Source organism: Lethenteron reissneri, chromosome 30 (assembly GCF_015708825.2).
Source record: "Lethenteron reissneri isolate LAM-NWPU_2019-01 chromosome 30, ASM1570882v1, whole genome shotgun sequence".
In the NCBI taxonomy this organism is placed as follows: Eukaryota; Metazoa; Chordata; class Hyperoartia; order Petromyzontiformes; family Petromyzontidae; genus Lethenteron; species Lethenteron reissneri.
Genome location: NC_083808.1, coordinates 1,756,202 through 1,777,944, shown reverse-complemented (window position 1 = coordinate 1,777,944; position 21,743 = coordinate 1,756,202). Strand labels below are relative to the sequence as shown.

The following is a 21,743-nucleotide window of genomic DNA, read 5'->3' as shown; positions in this document are numbered from 1 at the left end:
AGAGCTACAAACTTGGGTCACACAGTTCAGGAGACAAAGCCTCGGCCTGGTGTTGCATAAAAAAAAACTTTCGTGCCCCCTGCATGTGCGTGACCCCGCCGCGTTACCCACGCGCCCACGATGATATCGCGATGCCTCCGCCCCCTCCCCATACCCACCGCCGCCGTTCTCCAGGCGGAGCTCTCACCAAGGACCTGCGGCTCTACCTCAACCAGCGCTTCCAGAAGGGCTCCGTGGACCACGAGCTGCAGCAGACGATCCGTGACAACCTCTACCTGCGCACTGTGCCCTGTGAGTGCCGGCCCCACGCTCCCTCCCCCTCCCGGTTGCCTGCCTTTATCCACTTCGCCAGCTACTGCCACTCCAGATCGAAAACGAATTTCTTTAGAGCTGCTCTTTGTGTGTTTAGTTTGGTGTCCTTCCCTTCGCACCTTCGGTTAGCACGGTTGGCTACGTATGTACGGTACAAAAGAAGTTCCACATACATCCATACATACACTGAGCCAATGTCATATCTTATCTGTCTGGTGCCAGTCGCGTTTTAGAATATTACATTTAACATAAATGAGTTTAATTAGAAATACTTTATACTTCTTTTTTAAGGGTTTGACTTTTACTCAATGGCTACTATTAGGTAACTATTCATATGCCTATTTAAAAACGGATCATAATAAAACATTGTTAATATAGAATGGTGATAAGTGCAGTCTCCAACTCTTATGAACACGATCTTTTAAGCCTCTCAGTTACGTGTTATGGAGAATGACCGTTACCTTGAACGTCGCCTATTTTTTCTATTTTCTTATAACGCCACAGTGTTATTGACGAATGTGTTGAATTTTGTTTCCGTTTATCCCTCTGCTGCCATCCTCATAACTGAGGGTTGATGACCATGACCGATTCTTTCCATAGTTTACGATTCTCAGCGTCTCTCATGGAAAATCCCACCAACCCTCTCACCCTGTCCCACCAACTCTCTCACCCTGTCCCACCAACTCTCTCACCCTGTCCCACCAACTCTCTCACCCTGTCCCACCAACTCTCTCACCCTGTCTCACCAACTCTGTTACCCTGTCTCACCCTGTCCCACCAACTCTCTCACCCTGTCCCACCAACTTTCTCACCCTGTCCCACCAACTCCCTCACCCTGTCCCACCAACTCCCTCACCCTGTCCCACCAACTGTCTCACCCTGCCCCATCAACCCTCTCACCCTGTCCCACCAACTCCCTCACCCTGTCCCACCAACTCCCTCACCCTGTCCCATCAACTCCCTCACCCTGTCCCATCAACTCTCTCACCCTGTCCCACCAACCCTCTCACCCTGTCCCACCAACTGTCTCACCCTGTCCCACCAACTGTCTCACCCTGTCCCACCAACTCCCTCACCCTGTCCCACCAACTCCCTCACCCTGTCCCATCAACTCTCTCACCCTGTCCCATCAACTCTCTCACCCTGTCCCACCAACTCTCTCACCCTGTCCAACCAACTGTCTCACCCTGTCCCACCAACTCCCTCACCCTGTCCCACCAACTCCCTCACCCTGTCCCATCAACTCTCTCACCCTGTCCCATCAACTCTCTCACCCTGTCCCACCAACTGTCTCACCCTGTCCAACCAACTGTCTCACCCTGTCCCACCAACCCTCTCACCCTGTCCAACCAACCCTCTCACCCTGTCCCACCAACCCTCTCACCCTGTCCCACCAACCCTCTCACCCTGTCCCACCAACTCTCTCACCCTGTCCAACCAACTGTCTCACCCTATCCCACCATCTGTCTCACCCTGTCCCACCAACCCTCTCACCCTGTCCCACCAACCCTCTCACCCTGTCCCACCAACCCTCTCACCCTGTCCCACCATCTGTCTCACCCTGTCCCACCAACCCTCTCACCCTGTCCCACCAACCCTCTCACCCTGTCCCACCAACTCTCTCACCCTGTCCCGCCATCTGTCTCACCCTGTCCCACCGGGTGATCCATTTCCTTCCTCGTCGCCTCTTCCCTTCCTACATTCTCCCTTGCGTAATCATCTTTGTCAAATCTCCAGCTGTTGGGTCTCTTGGGGTATCCCCCATGAACACCATCTTCCTTCTCATCAGACATTCTCAATAACTCCCGTCTGTTGCCAATCTCTTCCAGCACATCTTCATTCTCCGTCTTACACGTATGTATGTTGAACTGCTTTCGCACCGTACGTAGCCAACCATGCTAATTGGAGGTCTTCTTATCACGCAAGCTCATTTTCTCTATTCTTCAGTATCACAACATCTCAAGGGCATTAAATATTTTTTTTATCACTAATCCACAGTGCCCATGTTTCACTGCCATATCCCGCTACGCTCTTCAATAAATCTTCCAGTGTCTTCCTCCTCACTGTTCTCTTTGGAACGCTGAGGTGCTGCTTGTGCTTGGCTTGTCTTTTCTTTTCCAAAGAAGATGTAGCCCAAACTAAATATATCTCGGGTATGATACGTAACATATACAACCCTATATTAATCCACTTCAGTACGAGGGTTCCCCATGCCATGCAAGCAGTGAGGGTTATTGGGCGTACTTCACCACACTGGTGAGTTGCGGGTTGGCGATGTTTCAACTGAAGACGATTGCTTGTGTTGCGATCAAAACGTCGTGATATTGTTATTATTTTGATTCTTTTTTCTATCTACGTGGCTTTACCGAAAGACCCAAATAATATGTTTACACCAGGTACTCATTTGAGGTTGAGTCGACCTAGGGGAGGCCCAGGACCGGTTCCGATAATCATCACTGGTGTTGGCCATGAACGGGAATTAAACACAGATTGCCGGGTTCGTAGCGCAGCATGCTAACCGCTACACTACTGCTCCCTGCTATTTTAAAAATGTGGTTACACACAAACACACACGACTGCGAAAACATGCAATGGTCTGCCATGTATGCATAGATGCTATTATGGCAAGTGCTGTTAGCACTCACTTATTAAGGCCAGCATGGTGCCAACACCGCTTTTGTTGATGCTAAATGACGATGAGTTAAAAAATCTACACTGTAGATTATTCACTGAATGAATGCGCGAGTCAGTGAATGAACAAATGAAAATTTGTGGTCCAAGACAAATACAAATTGTTGCAACAAAGCCACGGAATTTTCTGATGACTCAACGGTGCTTGGCTGCGCACATTCCACGAGCAATATCGGCACTCATCCCATGCGACCGCCGCTGTCCCGTCTCCTCTCTCCTCCGGGACCCCCGTCGCGCGTCACGCGTCACGCGACCTCTGAACCTGCCACCACGGCCGCCGGGCTCCACCTGGAGCAGCGTAGCGGCGCTGGCTCGGAGTCCGTGCACATTTCCGTGGGGCGGCGCGCGGGTGCGTGCGTGCGTGCCTGAAATATTGCCCCCGTCCAGCCGCGGGTGGGAGGCAGGGTTTGTTTTTGCTCCTTGACGTCTCCCCTTGTAAAATATTTATACAGGATATTCCATTAGGCCTCCGAAGGCTCGCGTAGTGTTTAAACCCGGGCGCTTGGCCAGTCTGGCGAACAAGACGTTAAACAAAACCAAAGATACGCATGCACACACACTGCGAACCGCACAAACAGCCTGTAATTAACATCCTGTGGCTGCAGTACGTTATAACTAGATATTAATTATATTGCAATAGACGTGAAGAGACAAAGTGTGCAAATTTAGGAAATGTCATTGCGGCGCGCGTGCGTGTGATCACGATTGTTAACCGGACTGTCGGGCTGATTGGTATTTATGGTCCTCACTCCCGGCATTGCTGCGCTCTGCGTGAGCTCGAGGCTCCCCTATCCAGGTGACCTATTGCACATCAGTGGATTCCCACCAGCTTGTAAATAAACGAAATGGCCTTGATCGATTGATTGATTTACGCTTAGTGATGTAGGGGAATATTTACGTCGTAGCCGTGATCATGAATAATAATTCGACCCCTATAATTCGACCCGGTTTGATCCGTGCCTTGCCTGAGCCACACTCCCCTCCCTCCCTCCCGCACCCCCCCCCCCACTCTCCCACAGCCTCGCTCCTCACACCCACCGCCCCCCCTCTCGCACAAATCCGTTAAAACGAGACAGTTCTGGAAGAATAACTGACCGGCCCCTGGGCATGTGGCAGCAGCGGAGGCGGTGGACGGAGCCGGAGCGGCTGGGGAGGAGCAGAACGTTAGCATGCAGGAGGCATGAGTCAAGAGTGCCGAGGGTGTCTGGCATTAACAGAAGGAAGCACAGCTGAGCGCAATTCGTTTCACAGCCGACGACGGTGGCCGCGAAACAACAGGTATTCGTTCGACAGCGACGTTACGTCTTCTCTTTGGGTTCGGATACCAAACGGGGATACGATTCTCGCGTGCCCAGCGTGCCTGCATGGGCGGCCGGTGTTCATATTTACGATGCAGAAATGCAGGAATTGGGACGTATAAATAAATGCAAACGAATCGGAGTTGTGAGCGGCGAATGGTGTATGTTAAAGCAGCTGGTACATGTGTAGTGATGTAGGTGCTCATTGTTTTCGCATCATCCATCCTATTGATGATGGAGAAGGCGACCGACTGGATCAGACAATGAAATTGTTTTTTTCTGTGGTGATGGTGGTGGTGTGGGATTGGGTCTGTCCGATAAGCAGAGGGATAGATTGATCATGTCGAGGAGGTGGTGCTGCTGCTGCTGCTTCTGCCGCTGCTCGGCTTACTGCGAGCGCCCGTGTTATATCCACCCCGCTCGCAATTTGCACATCCCAGTCACATGGTCCGCCTGCCCCTGCCGTGCACGATTGTGTGCAGCAGGCTGATAACAACAGCCAGACGCCACTCTACTTAGTCGTTACCGAACTATAAAAGCCTTGAGATTCGCAGACCGCCGTGCATGCCCATCCATTGTTCGGTAAGCGCTCCTGCTGCTCCAAACTTGAGATCTGCATTCTGCAGTTCTGCTTTGCTGGCCGAACTGTCGTGGCCGCGGTGGGGGGATTCTCGTGGCGCGTGGGGAAATGTTTACGTTTGTGATTTTGCTAAATCTGTTTTGCTCGTCGAGCACACGGTTGTTGTCGCAGGAAGGTGCAGTGCTTTCAGGAAGGTTTTTTGTGGGGATGTGTGGAAGGAAGGTCATGGGGGAAAAAAGACAGGACAATACATCCAGTGGGTCAGTTTTATATTTATCGCTGTCGCTATTTATTCCTCTTGCAGGATTATTTTGACGTGGTTAGCGGAGTCAGGGCTGGGGAGGGTTGGCGGTGGTGGTGGGGGCTTTGGGGTTTGGGGGAAAATGGTGCGCGCCGCGTTTGACATTCATTCCTCCGTGCTGCGAGCCGGATGCGAGACGCTCGCTGCGGCTCGTGCACACCGTGCACGCCGTGCACAACGTGGCGCGTTTGGATTCCGCAGGGGACGGGCGGCAGCTGGCGCACGACCAGGTGATTCGGAACGGCGTCCACCAGCGCGCACCACTACCCCCCCCCCCCCCCACCACTACAACCACCACCATCGCTATACCAGCAGTCAGGGGGGTCGCCTACGTCTCAGTGGATGCTCGAAACGGCGAGGCATTAACCTCGGGCATCCGTGACCTCTTCCAGCTCCTGCTGCTGCTTAATTTTAGGCGTTATATCTCCCCCTCCACCACCCCCGCTGCATCGTTGTTGGGGGTCAAAATGCAGCGAGGTTTGAACGAGGTGGTTATTACTGCTGCGCTGCACGACTGAGCGCTGCGGATTGGAGACATGCTGTGTGTGTGTATATATGTCTATGAACGCGTGTGTTCATTAACACATGTATTACGTTAGAGTACGCATTTTGTTTACTACCACGGTAGGTTTGTATGCCTGTGCCATCCGGTGTTCACATCTAGACCTCTATATACTGTGTGCTGTTGTTGATGCATGATGTAACGGTGCAGATGTAGGCATGCTGCATGTGCGCACGTGTGGGTGTGAGTGTTCGTTAACGCGCGTAATATGTTGGAGTATATAATTTGCAATCACGATAAGTTCATGTTCACGTATACGCCTATGCCGTGCGCTGTTATTACTTTGAACACTGCAGACTGGATGTGTGTGCCTATACTGCATTTGTGTGTGTCTGTGCATTTAACATGTGTATTATGTTTGAGTATATACATCACGATCACAGTAAGTTTGTATTCACATCAACTCCACACCTGCGCTGGGTTATTGTTAATGCAATATTAAGCACTGCAGATGTTGACATGCTGTGCGTGTGTTCGCTAGCATATTTTATATCAAGTTGTGCAGCTCTTTTGTCAATCCACTGCTGGATGAAGGCCTCATACCGTGTCAATCACGGGGGTTGTCTCACTATTCTGTGTTGCCTCACCATTCTGTGTTGCAGTGTAGTATATAATTTGCTACCACAATAAGTTCATATTCACTTCTAGACCTATAGCATATGCCGTTGTTGATGTGTGATCGAACGGTGTAGATGTAGGCGGGTGTGCACGCATGTGTGCTCCTTGATATGTCAACTATGGGACAGCATACATTATATGTTATAGTGGTTGTCACAAATAATCTTTTTACGATATTCCCAAAGACACATTACATAAACTTACTGTGCGGTTGAATAAGGCGCGCATGCGTGCGCATGTTGCTTGTGTGCCCATTTACATGTGACGTATGTGGCTGTGGTTAACGTGACGGGGGGGGTTTGGGAATCATGGTGGGCACATGTGACGTTCGTTGCTGTAACATATTGTTGTGATGATACTGTGTATACTACGAAATGTTTTAGCCATGGCACACCATGGGAAGGCTGAGTAGAGCCGGCATAGCTGGAATAGGGGAGGGGATGCCGGGACTGAAGTCTCCAAGACGGACAAAGATGAGCCGCAGGATGAAAGAAGGAGAACCGGGCGGGAAAGGAAGGGAAGGAGGAGGGGGAGAAGGAATGACCAGGCCGAGATGTCGGGGGTCGAGACGTGATGATGGGGGAGGTAACAGAGGGAGAATGAAGGAAGGAGCAAGCAGGAGTGAGAGCTGTATGGAGCAGCGTCTGTTTTCACAGGGGGGGGGGGGGGGGGGCGGTGAGAGGGGAGGGATTCAGAGTGGATGTGGCTTTGCAGAAGTCACGTGATTCACGGGAGGATTGTGCCGCTTTAGATGTGCTGACCTACACTGTTGTACTACCGTATGATTGAACATTGCAGATTTGCAGGTGTAGACATGTTGCATGTGTCAGTCGTAGGGCCGACACCAATTGGTGAATATCCAATTTGGTCCTGGGTTTTCCGTCAGCTCACTCAGCCGTCATTGAGTACTACACGGTGCAGTGTATAAACATGGGCACGGGGGAGACGAAAGCAGCTGGCCATGGTGCTGACCACACTGCTCATTCGTGCATCTTGCCGGCCTTCATAGGTGCTCGCTAATGGTGCTTGCCCCAACAGCCTTTGCAAGCTTTAGAGGGAATCTTAATATTTATTACATACATTATGTTATCCTTTATGCGACTATGTTGCGGAGCAATTCCACAGCCGTTAGCGCACTGAACTATGAACCCAGCGACATGATTCCAATTATACGTGTGTATTCATTCACATCTAATGTACACAATACGGTGGCACATAACACAGTACACTATACCGCAGTGTATACTGTAATGACATGTACACTTTGCGTTTGTTGATGTACGGTTAAGCACTGCGGTTATAGACTTGCTGTGTACGTGTGTGTGCGTGTGTGGTCATTGACATGCTGCAGTATTGATCAACTGCGCTTTGTTATATAAACAGTTTGCCCTGGCCCCTAATGCACTACCATAGTAAGTATATGCCATTCTGGCTGTACATACAATACAACTCCTCTCAACCAGGTCCTTATTTTCCGTGTTTATAATTATCCGTGCACGTAAGTGTCCGATTAATCCATACGCTACACTTTGCCCAACGTTGAAGCCCCTCCGCTGATGTGAGGAGTGACCTGTCGGTGTTGGCAAAGTCTTTTGATTATCCAAGCCATCGTGCGGATGAAATCAATGACCTGGAGGTAGTGGCAACATCAGCCGATAATTATCGGTGCTTTTGCATGGATACGAGGAAGCAACCTGGAAATGTGTGAAAATGCCTCCTATTTTCAGAGCCGTTTGCACGCACCAGTCACTTTGGAAGTGGCCTCGTGGAAGTTCTGTCACCTTCTTATCTGAGTTGTCACACGGGTAAGAGGGGGACCCGGAAGTGGTGGAAAATTCATCCTATTACCAGTGTTGAGTCCCGCATTCCCACTCGGCAACAAAGTACCGGTGCAAATAAACAGAGATGACATTATCTGCCCATAGCGCCCCCTACATATTATATTGGACAAATCAAGTTTCACTGCCGAGGCGAAGAGCTATGCCTCTCTGTAATTACGGGCTTAAGACCGTCTCTGCTCTTTCTTCTGATGAGTGACCTCTTCAATAACATCTCCCCACTGCACCTCCATCTCCTTACCTCTGTGCCCCCGCCCCACTCTCCTTCTTGATTATCACGCCCTCCACTACTGTCTGTGGCCCTCACTATGCCCAGTGTCGAGAGATGCAGTCACATGTAGACACATACATTAAAATAATTGAAAGCCCTTTATCAATCCATTGTTGGTTGAAGGCCTGCTGTAGCGCCACGGTGGCGAGATCTTAACTGTCTCGCTTGGTATACAGGAGGTCGTGGGTTCGATCCCGACCCTGACACGTGTTTATTTGGAGTTTGCATGTTCTCCCCGTGGTCGCATGGATTTTTCTCCGGGTCCTCCGGTTTTCCTCTCCACATTTCGAAACATGTGTTTTGAGTATTTGGCTGCTATACATTTACACTTAATAATCCACTTCGTTGAGCTGTCATTTGTGGCCAGGTCGCTTCTGAAAAAGAGCAAACAGCGCAGTGGGCCTTACCTGGTAAAATAAGAATAGTAAGAAGAGTATTGGTCGTGGGGTGTTTTTGACCATACTTCACCATACTGGTCCATGCATGTTCGCAGCAGGGCCAGCCAAGGCTGGGAATCAAACTCAGGTACTGAGGTTGCTGGGTTCATAGCGCAGTGCGTTAACTACCGTTGCCACCACTTGCCACTTGGTCGCTTTATAAATTCAAATTGTATTGTGCTGTCAGGGTAATAGCAGATTAGGGACGCATCAATAATATATTTGAAGAAGGAGGAGGGCGGGTGGCGCAGAGGTCAGAGCAATGAGGCGGCACTGCTGAGATCCTGGGGTCGAATCCAGGTGACAGCCGCCCGAGATAAAGCCGCGTTCTCAAGTCGAGTGGCTGGTCTCACCTGGGGCACCAGTGACTGTACACAAAATCAATAACATTTAATTTGGGTTCTGCATTTAATTTAGCTAACTTTCAGCTCTGATAATTAATATGATGTGAACACTCTTTGCAGAGAATATAAGTTGCAAATGTAGAGGGCCGTGTGGTGATATCAGAAGTAGTTGTGTGACATCATCTTCTGGCGTCGGTCCGTGACACATGGTGATGCACTGCTAGCTGCAGAGTTTCCAAAGATAATTTCTTCATTTCGTAAAACGACACCGCTAGCACAATTGGAATATAATTGGCAACAAAATAAGACAGCCGATGATTTATTGAGTCATTGTTTTCTGATCGCTGGTATTAGCGCACAGCTTTAAGATGTAGGCAGATACTGAAGAGTGGAGTATTTGATCATTGTCACTGTCGATTTTCTCCATTATTTCCTAATGTGAAATGAAAAAATCCAACAAGTTTCCTGCCCAAGCAAATATCCTCGCATGTCAGCAGCAATATGAGCCGATGAACATCTGTGCAGTCGGTTCTGCCATGATAATGTGATTTGTAATCTTGTCAAGGTATGTCTCGCAAAACTAAAGCACGACCATTTTAGATAAACGATTTTTGATTGCACCCATACATTCTACCTGCATTTTTATACCATTTGCATTTTCTGCCATTATTTTGGAAATGTAAAAAAAAGTTGTAGTTTATTTTAATGTCTAATGTTTTTATTTTCAAATGTTGAATATTTTTTTCTGCTGTGGTGTAAAGTATTGCTCCTGATTGTTCATTGGTTGGGATTTTGGAAGCTTAAAATTGGCTGGGTCACTCTTGGGCTCTTCCACATCAGCAGTAAGGGAGTGCTGCTGAGACCCTGGGTTTGACCCTGGGTTTGAACCTGGGATTGTGCTGCCCATGATTAAACCAGGTCCTCAAGTGTAGCGATGTGATGGTCTCAGGAAAGTTACCAATAACTGCACAATTTTAACACTCTTTGCAATTTGTATAAAAAGGTGTGCCTTCAAGTGTGGTTCAGAGGTCTCTTGGAGGGAACTCAGAAGTTGTTCTGTCACGTCAATTTCCGAGGGCCATTGACTTGCACAAGCAAACATTTAGATCCATTTCTAGCCTTCCTTTGTCTGAGGGCTGGCCACGAGATGGACTATCCTATGGCACTGAGCACTTGTTTCTGGCAGTTATCGCGAGGAGTTGTCTCACACTGGGCCCTGTCCTAGCAACAGTGTCACCAACCCAAGCTGTCCTGGGTTGACCTCGCCGTCGCTTTCCCGGGATGGAGCCTTGAATCACCACCTCCTCCAGGCAGTCTCTGGGTTTCCGCAGCACGTGTCCCAGGAACATCATCTCTCTCTTCTTGATCAACTCGGAGAACATATCTTGGTCGCTCGGTTCACCCGGAAGTGTTCGGAATGGAAAATATTTTTTGTCTCATGACACGACAGGGATAGCAGAATGGGAATGAAAATGGTGGAGGTGGGTGGGGAAGGATGAAAGTATGAAGTAAAATGTATGAAGCTCATATGATGGGACCTACAGCCAAATCACCCAGAATGTGCCTGACCTTGTCAGCGAGTTTGAGCCTGGATAGTGCTTGTGCTTGGATGTGCGACCACCATAATAACAAGTGTTATATGCTACAGGCCCAAGGTTGCCGGTAGAGCCTTGTGCAAAAAAAATGTGAATTGCGTTCTTGTCCCGGGTCGATGCTCCCCACCTTCACCAACCCGCACTCACCAGCGTTGTGAGGTACGGACAAATAACCCCCGCGGCCTTCACACGGCATGGGAGGGAAGGTCCCGGTGCTGCAGTTGCACAGTCGTACATCCACCTATTATATGGGAGGCAACATTGCAGGTTCCATTCCTGACACTCGCCTCTCCTCCACTCCACACAGAGAGGGGAAGTGGGAAGAGGGAGGAGTCTCTCTGCCGCCGTTACAGAGCCGTGCACCTGGAATGGATTTGGTTTTTCGCGGCATGCGTTGGGAGTGTGACCCAGAGGCTCAAATTTCCACAGGGGCGACAGACGGACTGACAGCCAGCACTTTTGACGCGTCGGACAGCTTCGTTAGCCTGTAATGCATCCGCCCGTTTACAAAATACCGGTTCGATCATTGCGAAACTTATGATGTGAGCATGTGAATATAGATGGCAGAGGCCCCCCCCAGAGTTTTGACAGTGGGGGGGGGCAAGCCATAAAAACGACATCTCTATTACGGCTCGCCTTGGTCTTTAGTTGTTACGCATCCTGGCTCTGGAATTCAATTCCAAGTCCCCCTATCAAGAATGCTGCTGGCACAATCGAATCTTTGAAATCGAAATTTAAAAAGCATATTTTGTTTGCGTTAGCTTACTGTTGAGCTGGATTGATTGGCCGGTCGCCTTTAAAAATAAAAGCGTGGCCGCTATTGTAAAACCCCCTGGGATGCGCTCTGCATGGCGTGCGCCATATAAAAGGAAATTATGCTGTGTTGTATTATAGCCTTTGTAAGCGCCCCCCCTGGCTACTCCGCATGGTCCCCGGTGCATACTTTCCTGCCCCCCCCCACCACACGCCGAATTCACAATCATTCCAAGGCGCCAGACTTAAGCCGCACCGTGGAGGCTGTCGACTTCCGAGCTCTCGTTTAATTGTGGGACCGTCTCGACCCGCCCTAAGTCCGTCCGCAGTTGAAATTAATTTGTGATTTATGCCAAAGCGAGCCCTGCGTATGCGAGGAACATGTGATTGTGGTTATCTGAGAGCGGTGGAGGTTGTTGGAATTTGTTCATAAGTTCATGCGCGGCACTCGGAATGTATAATGTTCGGTCTGTGCACTCACCTCGCTAAGTCATGCGCAAACTGGAGTTGGCGCAGGGCGCGGGCAGAAGCGATGATTGCTGTGCCATGCACAGAGTCGATGTTAACGTTGCTCCTCTTATAAACCTCTTAATATCAATGCCTTAATCGGCTCCTGATCTTCTTATCTCTCAAAACTTGTTGTTTCCGATATTCCCAACTGTGATCTTCGTCGCTCGAGTTAAATTAAGAGGCATTTCCGTTGACGTGGTTTTTTTGTTTGTTTCTCCCTTGAAAAGTAGACCTTCAACTTGTTTACAATTACTTAGTTGGGTAAAATCACATTGCAGCATCCGCCCCCTACTGGCGGACTTCACTTCTCTGTGCATCATCGCGCCTTCCTGACAGCCTCGGGATCTACTGAGAAATATGCCTTGCAGAAGTAAAACACATTACTGCGGAGGGAGCTGGTAGGAACGTTGGGTTGCTCGGTCAATGGCCAGGGTCAACGGCGGCGTGGTGTATTCCGCAAATATGCCCGACTGTGAGGGCGGGCACAAGCCGGCGTGAGTAGGTTAAACGTTGAGTTTTATAAGGGCACCACGGGGTGACCAGCCCCTCCCCACCCTCCCCACCCAGCCACTCCCCACCCTCCCCTCTCCACCCAGCCCCACCCCTCACATTTTTGGATGCAGGACGGACGGACAGAATAGTCCCCTGTGGGCTGGTGTAACCAGGAGGTTCCTACCAGTATTATTATTTTAAGAATGGCACGAATGCCAAAAATATTAACTGTACTAAATTAAATCTTGACTTAAAGCTTTCATGACTGAAGGAATTAATATTATTTGGGTCTTTCGGTAAAGTCACGTAGATAGGTTCAAAGAAAATAAATTAATTTTTTGGTTATTTTCTTTGTACCTATTTACGTGACTTTACCGAAAGACCCAAATAATATATACTAAATGAGTGTTATTGTGATAGTAATGAGAAGATTACGGTAATATAATAACGCGCACGTTTCAAAACCCGATTGTATGTCAAGTTGCGTGGCGACAAAACTGCTGGCATTTTCAGGAGTTAAATTAGTGGCGGCAGCAGCAGCAGTGCGTGGCGAACGCTCGAGAGAACAAATGCTCAACACACGACCCAACCCAGGAGACCGCACTCGGAGTTCATGAGCGGAGTCGAACGTGGAACTTAACGGCCGTGAAACCGCGGCAGTATTAGCGCGAGGACCGTGCAAAGCGTGATGCCTCTGAAGCGCAAGGGCTGTGAAGCATGAGGGCCGTACGAAGCTCCCCGTGTGCGTTGGAGGAGCTGCCCCTTTTTGAAAGCATGCGTAAGGAAGGGGGGTCGCGAGGCGCCCGGCTCGGCATGGAGAGTTTTGACAGAGAGCGTGGGACGGCACGTGGAGTGCGAGGGAGCGACCGCTGCCCTTGATGCTGGAATGCGTGGAACAAAAGCACGGGCTCTGTGCGGTTGTGTTTGCAACGGATTGAATTGTAGAAACATAAAGACCGCCGTATACACTGTATGTATTCGTTGTTATTTTTTTTTGAGCAGCAAGCTCGTGGTTAGGCACGGGTCTGGAGCTCTGTTAACGCTGTTCAACCGTGTACAGTATCTCGATTTTACACATTATATTCACGCGTTTATTGCTATTCATATTAATTTTCATAAATGCTAATGATTGGCAGATTGGTGACATTATGGTTAATGTAATGCCTTATGAACTCATTGACCCCCGAGTTGAATTCCCAGCTGCGGATAACAGTGGCACGTGATATCTGAACGGGTCTTGGGCTGTCCCTTCATCAACCCGCACTGATCAGCTTGGTGAAGTACGCTCAAACAACCCCCACGACCGACAACTGCATGGGGAGGCCTTCATCCCGCAGTGGATTTAGAGAGGGCTGAAAATAATGTATCATTAAATGTTTGATATTTATGATCATTTTACATTTATTTACTCGAGTGATAAATCGGACGCCTTTATTACCTGTCCATTTATTTTGTAGCCCGCTATCCTCGGAGGCAGCGTGTAATTATTTCAGTAATTTATTGTCAGACCTTCATGGGGTGACTGGCACCGCCCCCCCGCCCACTAAAACCTCTTCCGCGCGCAGCCTTCGCACAAACATGAAGAAATTACCGTTTCCTTTTGAAACGACCAATACGATTTGAATCCAACCATAACGGTAATCGAAAACGCGTGCGCTCGTTCCCGAGTGGTCCCACCGTCACCGCGGAACAATTACAGATTTGGCTTTTCGTGACAAAAAAAAATCCCCGACCCAATGGCTGCTCGCGCAAAGGACGTCCGCACAGATCCTGCGCAGCCGATCTACGGAATAACAAAAGCCGTGGCTTCGTCGCGCTGATGTCCCCCCCTCCGTTCCCTCTCCCTTGAGTCACGTGGTGGGCGACCGTTTTAAACGTTTTTTACTTCGAAACTGCATCACCCCGTCGGCTCTGTTGACAGAGCGGTATTCAGGCAAGAAAAGCTTTGCCGCTGGGGAGGGATTTTAAAAAATACCTTTTAACAGCACCCTTTAGACTTTTAACGGTGACCGTTCACAGGATTCAAAGGTGGTGAAACATTTTGACTGTAATAACTGCATTCGGGAATCGCCGCCCTCTTGTTTATCGCAGTGGCCGAGAGTGGCTGCAGGGTGTACTCATTGTCCCTCTTGTAATAATTGGGGGTGGTGACGATGTCAAATTCATTGATGAATATCGATTCTCAGAGTTCCCGATATGCGCGTTCAGTCGCGCGTGTGAGGAACGACATTCTTCAATTGGTGTATGTCGTAATTAATGGGTTCACGTGACCCCCCCACCCAAGCCACTAGAGGCAAGCGACACTAACCACAATGTAAAAGTATAGAACAATTGATTCTTCAATATAATCATAACAATATGGATAGTACAGACAAGAAAGATCAGATAAACGACGACAAACGATGAGACGGCCGGTAGAAGGGAGATATTACAAACAAGGCAAAATCAGAATTGGTTATTGAATAGAATCCCAATACCGCATCACGAAGAATCATCGAATCGCCAAGGGGTGGATCGTTGCACCTGTCATAATAATAAAGTACATCCCTTTGTAAATCCACTGCTGGATGATGGCCCACCCATGTCTTGTTGGTCATGTGGGCTGTTGAATCATGCCTCAACGTGCTGGTGAGACAGGTGTCTACAGGATGAGAATCGTGCGTCGCTGCGCTGTCACCACCCTTCTCTGATGGTGGTCTTTAGCTTTGAGTGGAAATTCCATATTCTCATGGCAGGGACCAGTCTCGTATGTATGTATGTATGTTGAACTTCTTCCGCACCATGGCCAACCGTGCTAATCGGAGGGATGGCTTGACCCACCATAAAATAGAGAAGCCTCACTCGGGATGGATGGTAATGATAAAGATTATGATTACAATAAAGATGATGATGGTGAAGATGACAATGGTTGTTCATGTGTGGTCATTAATTCATGTCAAGATGATATGTATGGAGGTGCAGCTGCATTCAGACGCTACACAACTCACAATGACATTGCTGTTCCCGTCGAACGACGGCGTCAATTCTGCGCAGGAACCCGTGCAGGCGCACCCAAACGGTGACGACGTTTAATTTTTATTCGGTCTGCGTCTCTCTAACGCGCGCGCACGTGCCTGCGCGTCTTTCCCGCAGGCACGACTCGGCCACCCCGGGAGGGCGAAGTCCCCGACGTCGACTATAACTTCATCAGCGCGGCAGAGTTCTCCGACCTCGAGAAGAGGGGGGCACTGCTGGAGACCGGCACCTACGAAGGTGCGCTCCCCGCCCGCGCCGCCACGATGGCGCTTCTCACGACATGACACGATATCAACTTTGTTTGCATGTTTTGCCACAGGTACGTGTGTTTAATGCAGTACTTTTGATGCCTTGCAAAAGGTTTCTGTTTGGTGTTTGAATATCTTAACACCTCCTGTTTTATTGCCAGAAAGGGTAAAACCTATTCTTGTTTTTCATCATTTTTGATACTGGCAAAAAGGTCCCATAGATATTTCACGAACTCACGATCGTCGCCACTTCTTACTAGGATTGCCGCGATATCGTTTTTCACCACACGATATGATGATCATATTGTTGTATGACGCTGATCCACCGCTAGACTTGCCGTGATAGGATATTTCATGATAAGAAATATCCGATGACAGGTTATCGGGATATCACTTTCCTATAGCTCTGTAATCGTAGTTAGCGTGTTATTGTTGTCTTTTTGTTCTGTGCTCTGCAGAAAGTTCTTAAACTGGAGTTCACTCAACTTAGGCCTGACATAAGTCTTCCAGTCATTTCACCTCTACAGTCCTCTACTGCTTGTGATGCTCACACTGCCAGTTACACAATAATTCGTTCTAAAACAATTGCAATGAACTACGTAAATGAGACGCCACGTAACCGCTTTGCCGTCGGTTACTCCGGAAGACATTGCGTGAAGCACCCGTGGAATGGACAATATCTATTTATCTACAGCTCTTAATAAATGAGTTTGTTACTTTTGATAAACATTTGGCCAGTAGATAAAATAGTCGAGAAAATGTAAACAAACAACGAGAATCACGATGAAAACAATAGTTGATCAACACGAGCGATAAAACGATCGCGAATGTCGTAACGTACGACGTATTGCGGTAGCGTCATATCGCGACAGCCCGATCCACCGTCCCGCCGGGCACGGCCCGACTCGGCGCGCGGTGGAGAGGCAGCGCCCACCGCCGCGCGTTCTTGACCGTGGAAATTGACCGCGGTAATTGAGTGGCGCGCGCCGCGCTCCGTTCATTACAAACGTGGTCGATGGCGTCGCGAGTGCTCCCGTGCGGAGCGACGTCCGCTTCACGCCGAGGTCGACCGTGGGGGTTTTGTATCTCGTGGGATCGGAGCCGTAAATGAGGCCACGTGCCTTTTTCCGCTCGCGGCGGATTGCATGGCTACATTCCCGCGCGCTCATTTTGTTTGTGTTTGCGCGTCTGCGATTTGAGCAACGCTTTGGGCAGACCACCTCGATGGGTTTCGTTGATTTGCACGCAGATGAAATGGGCCCGACACGCATTGCTTTCGCGGCAGAGACATCGGCAACCTCTTCACCAAAAATACAATTCGGCTGAACAATCGCTAGCACGCGAATCCGGCCCTGCGTGCGCCTTGTCCGTCGCTCGCGTACTCTGCAAAGCTGATCGAGCGGTCGGGGGAAGTGGCAGTATTTGCGCTCGTTTGTCGGTTGTCTCTCTTTGACGCTGCAGGCATGGGGAGGACGAGGGGGTCGTTACAAATAAATTAAAACCTCAGCAGGAGAGAGAGCTCTGCCTCACGCAATCATACTGAGACCCCGACTGACGTCTCCCGAACACAAACCCACGTCGGCGATTGTTGTCGTGTCGCTCGCGACGCAACTCTGTGTTTAGCGTGGGCCGCATTCTGACACTCGCTCATCGTGGAAGAGGCCGCAATGGCATAGAGAAATGGTTAACGATGCTTAATAGGCCCCACCTGCCCCTCGAGGCTCTAATGGAATGTTTTAAGCACGATGTCAATGATTATAATTATCCGCTGCTCTGTCGTGTGATTATTGCTAAGCATTTTTTTGCTTTTGTTTTATTTAACGAGGTTGTGAGCAGCAGTCGGCTTGCGTTTGGTGCAGCCACCGACCATGATCTGTTTTGTTCTTTGAAAGGCAGGCCCTCGCCTTGGGAATGAGGAATTTCCACCGACTGACTTGGATACACTGTTGTCCCATGTGGATCGGAACCACGGGCGTTGACAAATAAAATGAGGAAAAACGGTTACGCTTAGAGACCGAAAAAGAGACACACACAGATTCGAGACTATATACAAGATCAAGTTTGACTGTTTATAAAAGTAAGTGGACTTGAATTTCGATTTAAAGCTTTCGTGACTGCAGGGATTCATCTTCTTGGTTCTTTCGGTAAAGTCACGTAGAAGGGAAGTAATAAAATAATAAAAATAAAACATAATAAAACAATTCTCACGACGTTTCGGCCACAACGCAAGCAGCCGTCCTCAGGTGAAAACCAAGTCCGTCGAGGCGACAGAGTCTTCAGACTCTGCTTGCGTTGTGGCCGAAACGTCGTGAGAATTGTTTTATTATGTTTTATTTTTATTATTTTATTACTTCCCTTCTACGTGACTTTACCGAAAGAACCAAGAAGATAAGTGGACTTGAGCAGGAAATGTTGCTAGAATAGACGATGGCCAGTGGTCAAGACTAACGAAAGGAAGGAACATGCCTAAAAGCACCTCTACTGTGCAGGCGTTAGATGGGTTGTTACATCACAGAACTGCGAGAGACTGAAATCGCTTTTGGGAGGCGTCCATCCAGCAGTTGATAGAGCATGGCTGCTAACGGAGGTGGTCAGCACAAGGTGCTCATTTGAGTAGAGGGACACTTTGACTTTGACCAACCACATTCAGTTATATATTTATTTATTTTAAAATTGGGGCTAATAGCGCTGCAAATTATAGAAAGAGCAAATTATTAAATGTAACATGTGAAAAAAGGCCACCCTCCTATTTCAAGTAATTATCTTTTAACGACGTTAAAACGGGAAGCGTCTCATCACGCCCGCTCACCAAGGTGACATTAACCGTTCGGATCTGTGGCCCGAGTCAAACGGAATCAAACCACGGAGCCACCGACGAGCTTGTGACGTGCAATATAACACGATTACTTCGGTCCTGAATTCAGAATCATCATCATCATAATCTTTACACATGTAATATACTGGAGCAATCACCCGACAACGCTAACCGTCATCTCCCCACCGCCCTTCCGGGTCCAGCGGGAACCGTCCATTTTCTGCCGCAAGGGGTGAAAGGCTAGAGGGGTTGGGTGGGGAGGCGGCTGTTTGAGAATCCGTCTAGGGTCAGCTTTTGTTCGTGAGGCTTCGTTGCCGCATTGGCATCCGGTTGCTGAACGAATACATTACAAGGTCGCCCTCATTACACACAGAGTGCTTGCCACAAATGAACCACAATATCTTACTCATCTCGTCAAGGAGCATAAACCATCGCCCAAACTCCGGTCATGCTCACAGCAGCGGCTTTTGGCTGGCCATCGCACAAAGACTGTCACAGGCATCGCACTTACGGATGCGGTTCTGCGGCCGTCTGGAATGCTCTTCCGGTATTCGGAAACCACAGGAGCTATGCACTTTTAAATCTAGACTAAAAAATAATTTATTTAAAACTGCTTTTTGTGTTTAGTTTGTTGTCCTCCCGTCGCACCTCCGATTAGCACGGTTGACAACATACGGTGTGAAAGAAGTTCAACACACACACATACATAGCACCAGCGTCCTCTGCTCCCAGCTGAAGCGCCACCCTCCCGGCTTTGTCGCTCGGCTCCCAGCAATCACAATAATAAAAGGACAGCGTTCAGTTTTGCCAAGTAAGGAATAGAATGACGTATTCGTCCACAGCAGACTTCTGTGGATCTGCCGTTGCTGAACCGGGATAATTCTCGACCAGCTTCCACGTGCTAAAAAGGCCCCTGACTAATGCTTATTTGTTTAGCCCATGGACCTGTGACCAAATCACCCGGACTGTGGCCAGTTTCGTCAGGTCTTGGAAGCTAAGCAGGTATTTCAGCCTGGACAGCACTTGCATAGGTGACCAGCAATCACAAGCATGTAATGATCGAACTTGCAGAGTTTTGTTGTGTGCAGGGAGTGGGAGGTGGGTTTATACAGCAAAATCCATTCTTGTACTATATTTCTATACGGGAGGGATGCGCCCATCACGGAGATGGAGCGGGACGGAGCGATGAACGGCTTGCTTGCAGTTGGTGGATGAACCTTCGCTTCGCAGGCCCTTGAGAATTTTAGAATTGCCGACGGGTCGTGGGGACCGCCACCCACCTGCGGATAGATGACGGTTGACCGTGACCAACAGGCCTTGTGTTGTGTCGGACCCTCGGCCCCCTCGGCCCCGCGCGCGTGCACAGGCAACTTCTACGGCACGCCCGTGCCATCGGCCGAGGCGGTGCTGCCGCTGGAGCTGCTGCTGCCGGGAGCCCGGCCGAGCTCTGAGGGCAAACGGCGACGCAACCAGTCCGTCACCGACATGGAGCGAGCGACGGGGCCCGGCGGCGGGGGGCGCGGCGCGGCCAACGACGCCGCGGTCAACGGCAACGGCGCTTGCGGCACACCAGGTGGGCATCTGGGAATCTCGAGTGTGGACGTCGTGACGTTCGGTTGGTGGTGGTGTGTGCGGTTGTAGGCAGCCGTGTGTGGGATTGGTCAATCAGTCGGTCGGTCGAGCAATCGAGTCGATCATTTGGTCAGGTAGACAGTCTTTCGGTAAATCAAGCAGTCAGCTGGTTGGTCAGACAGTGAGTCGATCGGTCACTAATTGTTCATTATTTCCAATCAGTTATTAAATCAAGCAGTCAGTCAGCCTGTCAAATAATGTAAGGTAATTCTTAAATTCAATAACTGTCGGTTCTTACAGATTATTTTTTTTTTCTTATTCACAACCAGGGTGAGTGTCCATTCACACTATTGGTCTGAGTCACGTAACTGTGCGAGAGCCCTCCGAGATTCTTTATCTCTCTTGGACAGAGATCTTGATGCCTTTGCTCATGCACGTACGCATTTATTTTTGTTTAGTTCACTGCAAAACAAAACGAATTGGTGTTGACGCACCCCTCCGCTAAGAGCTCTATAAATGCCCACTCCGCCTTGGCGTGTTTATCTCAAGAGTGGAGCTCGCACAGGATGCACATTGCCTCTTCCTGCGAAAGGTTCAGGGACAAAAGCAAAATGGCAATATCCTTTTCAGATTCACACAGCCGTGCGTATGGCCTCCGCTCCCTATCGCAGTTACTGCTGCTGATGCTGCTGGCGCTGGTGGTGGTGGTGAATCATTTGCAAATCCAGGGAACGTTTTCAGCCACGGAAAACCACCCCCTTGCCAACCTGCATGTGCACCCCTTACATGCAGCATTTGGTAGAGTCCTTTATAAAATTGGCCCCATTCCTGCAACGGTCTGTGGATTGTTCGATGGTTCTGTAGGGGTGCAAGTGTTGACCTTGTCTGCCTCCAGCTACATGTTACATTTGATTCGGCGATTTAAAATCGGTTCTTTCACTTGCGCCATGTGAATTAAACAGTGCGTGTAAGAATAGTTTATTTTAAAGTCATGTACACAATTGCTTACGGTTCTGGCAGTTGCCCAAATCTTATATATATATATAAAAATTTGCTCACTGTTTCCCCTAATGGACAACTGAGATGGCAACAGCCATTCAGATTACAGACAGAGATCACGTGACTATCGCAGGTTGCATTTCCTTGCAGACCAATCAATCATTGTTTATTGACCGCACTTTTCAGTGTATACTATTGGCGTACCAAGTGGGCAACGACGAAGACTGCCCTCAACCCGACACAGCTGTGGTGTTTCGTGGGGGCAATGGGAGCCCCCGTGAGTTTGAGGCTGCGTTAGTGAGAGAAAAAGACTTGGCATTACATTCAACTGGCGCCACCACGGTGTTCTAGCGACAAAAACGTAATCGGCATCGTATTTGAATCCCATTGCTGCATCGTGCCGAGCGCGTTTGTAAACGTCCAGAGCCACCCCCAATCACCACCATCCTCCCCAGCGTCTCCTTCTCCCACGGGAGCCATAATCACAACCTT

At 49.2% G+C, this 21,743-nt stretch overlaps 1 protein-coding gene across 7 annotated transcripts in view; it reads left to right on the top strand.

Moving 5' to 3' along the window:
- The window catches only part of LOC133349374 (membrane-associated guanylate kinase, WW and PDZ domain-containing protein 2-like), a 71,842-nt gene that overhangs the window by 24,999 nt on the left and 25,100 nt on the right, over positions 1 to 21,743 (top strand). For 5 of the 7 annotated variants that reach the window (XM_061562745.1, XM_061562744.1, XM_061562746.1 and 2 more), the window contains exons 4-6: positions 175 to 291; positions 15,735 to 15,854; positions 20,047 to 20,253. In XM_061562745.1, coding sequence (XP_061418729.1) covers positions 175 to 291; positions 15,735 to 15,854; positions 20,047 to 20,253 — 444 coding nt within the window. Of the gene's footprint in view, positions 1 to 174; positions 292 to 4,144; positions 4,282 to 4,770; positions 4,884 to 15,734; positions 15,855 to 20,046; positions 20,254 to 21,743 lie in introns of those variants that run through there. The other 2 variants (XM_061562750.1, XM_061562751.1) reach the window with 2 other exon arrangements.